At 39.2% G+C, this 3,894-nt stretch overlaps 1 protein-coding gene across 1 annotated transcript; it reads left to right on the plus strand.

Annotated features, from left to right (window-relative positions):
- The first annotated feature begins 247 nt into the window (after positions 1 to 247).
- Positions 248 to 1,315, plus strand: LOC127102600 (uncharacterized). The gene is made up of 2 exons (XM_051039956.1): positions 248 to 786; positions 892 to 1,315. Exons 1-2 carry the CDS (start codon positions 248 to 250, stop codon positions 1,313 to 1,315), a joined length of 963 nt encoding a protein of 320 aa, XP_050895913.1.
- The last annotated feature ends 2,579 nt before the right edge of the window (positions 1,316 to 3,894 follow it).

The raw sequence follows: 3,894 nt of genomic DNA on the forward strand, positions 1-3,894 counted from the left end.
GAAATTAGGGATTTGCATTTATGAAAATTTGTAGCAATTAATATGGAGTGGAAAAAGTAATCAAATTATTGTATATTTTCTTAAAATAAAGCGCCCCCTTTATGGTAAATCATCACTTAGTCTTGGAAATACCATCTATTATCTTTTCACACGCAACCTCACTACCTACTCCAACTCTTCCAACTCCCTGATTCTGCATCACACTACTCTGCTAGGGCAACTGCAATTTTTCCACAGAAATGTCAAGATGTCAAAACATCAACCTACATCTGATTCAAAAACTACTAAGTCTACTCACAAGGTTAGCACTCCTTCCATGGACATTCACGATGATGAGATTTTGGATGTGGTTCCTCTATCTATTATTCCCTGTGAAGCCCTTGATTTAAACCATCCCATGGATGCCTCAACTTCTGCATGCCCCAGTCAAGGTAACATCTCTAGTATCCCTTCTAGCTCTATTCATGCCACTAGTTCTAAGGAAGATATACACCACACTGATCGTGTCATAAGAAACCTAGTCACCAGAATCCTTAATGAAGGATATTCTATGAAGGGAGTCTCTACTCCTTTGTCTAAAATGTACCCTTCTCCTGAGCTTGAACATCATAGTGAGAAGGATGACGATTCCTCTAAATCTGATAAGGACATGGCTGCTGAAGGTTTGTGCTCTCTAGGGCAAACTGTATCTGGTAAAGGAAAATGGGTGGCATCTACAACTGCCAATGCTTCCCATTCTGAGAAGCATGATGTTACAAACAATGTGATTGACCTAGAGGATGATAGGTCTGATGATGAAGAGGATAGCTTACTTCATCACTTAAAGCCAAGTGTGGCTAAGCATATGAAGACTAGAAAAGGAAGATTTGTGGCTGAATTGATGTCATCTAGAACAGCTAAGAAGGCTGCTGGTGTGGGTCCTTCAAAATCTTGGAGCAAGGTTGATGTGAAGAAGAGGAAGGTTAGAGAAGTTTCCGAGTCTGAAGAAGATGTTGAGGAAGATGTCCCTGACATCTCTCCTGTGAAGAGGACCACTGTGAGGAAGTCCCTTGTGAAAGTTACTGTTGTGCATTTGGATAATATCTCTTTCCTTCTTGAAGATGGAACTGCCAAATGGAAATTTGTGATTCAAAGAAGGGTGGCTGTAGAAAGGGAGTTAGGAAAGGATGCTGTTGAAGTAAAGGAGGCCATGGACCTAATAAAGACTGCTGGGTTGATGAAGACTATGGCTGGGTTATCTCAGTGCTATGAGGGTTTGGTTAAGGAACTCATTGTCAACATTCCTGAGGATATTGCTGATAAGAACAACAAGTAATTTTGTAAAGTATTTGTATGAGGTAAGTGTATCACATTCTCTCCCACTATTATTATCAATTTTCTGGGAAGAAGAGTTAAGGGTGCAGGTGAATTGGATGCTACACACAATGAGGTCTGTAGAGAAATTATAGCAAGGAAGATGAGAGGGTCGCCTATTAAAAAGCATCTTCCTGCTGGGAAGTTGACTGTTAAGTATGTTATATTGCATAAAATAGGATCTGTAAATTGGGTTCCTACCAACCACATTTCCACAATTTCTAATACCCTTGGATGATTTATCTTTGTTGTTGGAACCAAGCTAAAGTTTGACTATGGTAGATTTATGTTTGAACAAATTGTCAAGCATGCATCTACTAATGCAGTGAAGCTACCTATAGCCTTTCCCTCTATGATTTGTGGGATTATCCTGAATCAACACCCTGGGATTCTGAGTTCTAATGACTTATGAAGTAGAAGAAAACCTGCTCTGTCAATGCACTATAAACTGTTTGAAGGCAGTCATGTCGAAGACATTGTCATGACATCTGCTATGAGAAAGCCATCCTCAAAAGTTGGAACTATTGCTGAGCTGAAGGAGACTTGTAAAGAGCTGGGTGAAGGGATAAGAGTAGCAACAACTAGTAAAGAATCGTTGGAAGCCCTGATTGCAAGCTTGGAGCGAGCTAAAGGTCAGAATATTGAACATGCTAAGGAAGACGAAGCTCATACCTCTAGTGAGAGGTCTGCAACTAATGATGAGACAAGTGCAATTCTGTTTCTGATGCTGATGAAGCTGTAAGCTCAAGCTCTTCTGATTAGCTCCTTTGAATTTGGACCCCATTGATGTGATGATTTTTGTTGCTATTTTGATGGATTTTCTTGATTTTGGCAGTTATGTTCTGCTGTTTTGATGTTTACTTTGTTGGTTTGTATCTCAACTTGCTCAAAGATATTTATGTACTTGGTTTTGTAACCCTTAACTTTTGACATTTTGGTTTATGACTGAATAGACATTTATTTTGTCTCTTTGGTCTCTTTTGGCTAAAAAGGGGGAGAAGTAGCTATAGCTATAGATGATGTTGGAGATGATGTTGGATGTTTGATACAAATAGGGAGAAGAAGGGGAAGTGTTTTGTCTGTGTGAAGAAGATTAGTGCTTGGTGTGGACTAGCTGAAGGGGGAGGTGGTTTGTTCTAAGCACAAGCGCATGTGTGTTTACTAGTTGCTATTTTTGCTAGTAATGTGTGTATGTTTACTTCTGCTGCTGAATTGATACTGTGATTGATTGTGAAACGTATTATCTGATGTCTGTTTTAGCCAAAAATTTCCAAAGGGGGAGTTTGTTGGTTCTATGTGTTGGCATAAATTTTGGTAAAACTTAGTGTTATCACAAGATGTTACGCGGGTTATCTTGACATGTGATATCAGCTTCCTGCAGGATGTTTAAATATGGTTGTGCAGGATTTAGCTAAGATGTCAGACCCGATGTTAAGACATGTGTATACAGAACATTCAGTCTGAATGTTATGTATCTTAATATTGAGCTTTTCATCTAAATCTGTGTGTGATTATGTGAAGATTGAATGTGCTATTCAAGGAGTAATTTGATTTAAAACCAGAATGATCTATTTTTCAATAAGGGATGATTAGCCGCTGTTACTTAGAAGATACACAAGGAAAATAGAATTAGGGTTTTATGCTGCCCAAGCCCATTCAAAAGCTTCTATTTAAAGGCCATGTAAAACCTGGTTTAAATACACAAGAAACGAACGATAAAGTGAGAGAGTTTTTGGGTTTTAGTCTTGTAGGAGCTTGTGTATTGTGAGCCATTCATCCATCTTCACCCAAAGAGTGTAAGCTTCCAAAGCTACACAATTGCGCGGACCAAGCTCGAATCTTCCTTTCCTATGCACATTATGCCAAGCATGCACAATCTTCTGCTTCAAATATTGGGGATCTTTACTCTCTAGATAGAAAAGACCTTCTAACAAAGTTTTATTAGGTTTGTCTCTCAAGGGGAACCCAAGTTGACGGCGAGCCAAAGCAGGGTCGTAGTGAATTCCTCCTTGTGTACCAATGAGAGGCACATTAGAGAATTCACCACAACTATCAATAATCTCCAAAATGCTCAAAGACGGATCATACCAAACTATATCATCATTTGTGAGAGACATAAGTCTCTGAGACCACCTTAGACATTGTTTGTTCTCCACAAAAGCAGATGTCTAAGGCAAGTGCGAAATAAACCACTTGTACAGAAGAGGAATGCAACAGACGATAGTTCCACCAAATTCCTTAGATGCAAAGAGAAATACATATCACCCAACAAAGTAGGCACAGGATTCCCAATCAAGAAAAGTCTAATGGCGTTAACATCAACAAAACCGTAAATGTTAGTGAACAAAGCTAATCCATAAATGAGCAACACAAAGATAGCTTCAAAAACGTCCACGCTACTGGCTTGACAAAAAGCAGTAGCTTCCTTGATGAGGAAATCAGATTGCAACCCAAATAAACCTCCTTTCTTCACCCAATGAGCCTTTATCTCAGACTTCTTCAAGTGAAGAGCTTCATCAATAAGATGAGATCTGGGAACCT

Source organism: Lathyrus oleraceus, chromosome 1 (genome assembly GCF_024323335.1).
Source record: "Lathyrus oleraceus cultivar Zhongwan6 chromosome 1, CAAS_Psat_ZW6_1.0, whole genome shotgun sequence".
NCBI classification, from domain to species: domain Eukaryota; kingdom Viridiplantae; phylum Streptophyta; class Magnoliopsida; order Fabales; family Fabaceae; genus Lathyrus; species Lathyrus oleraceus.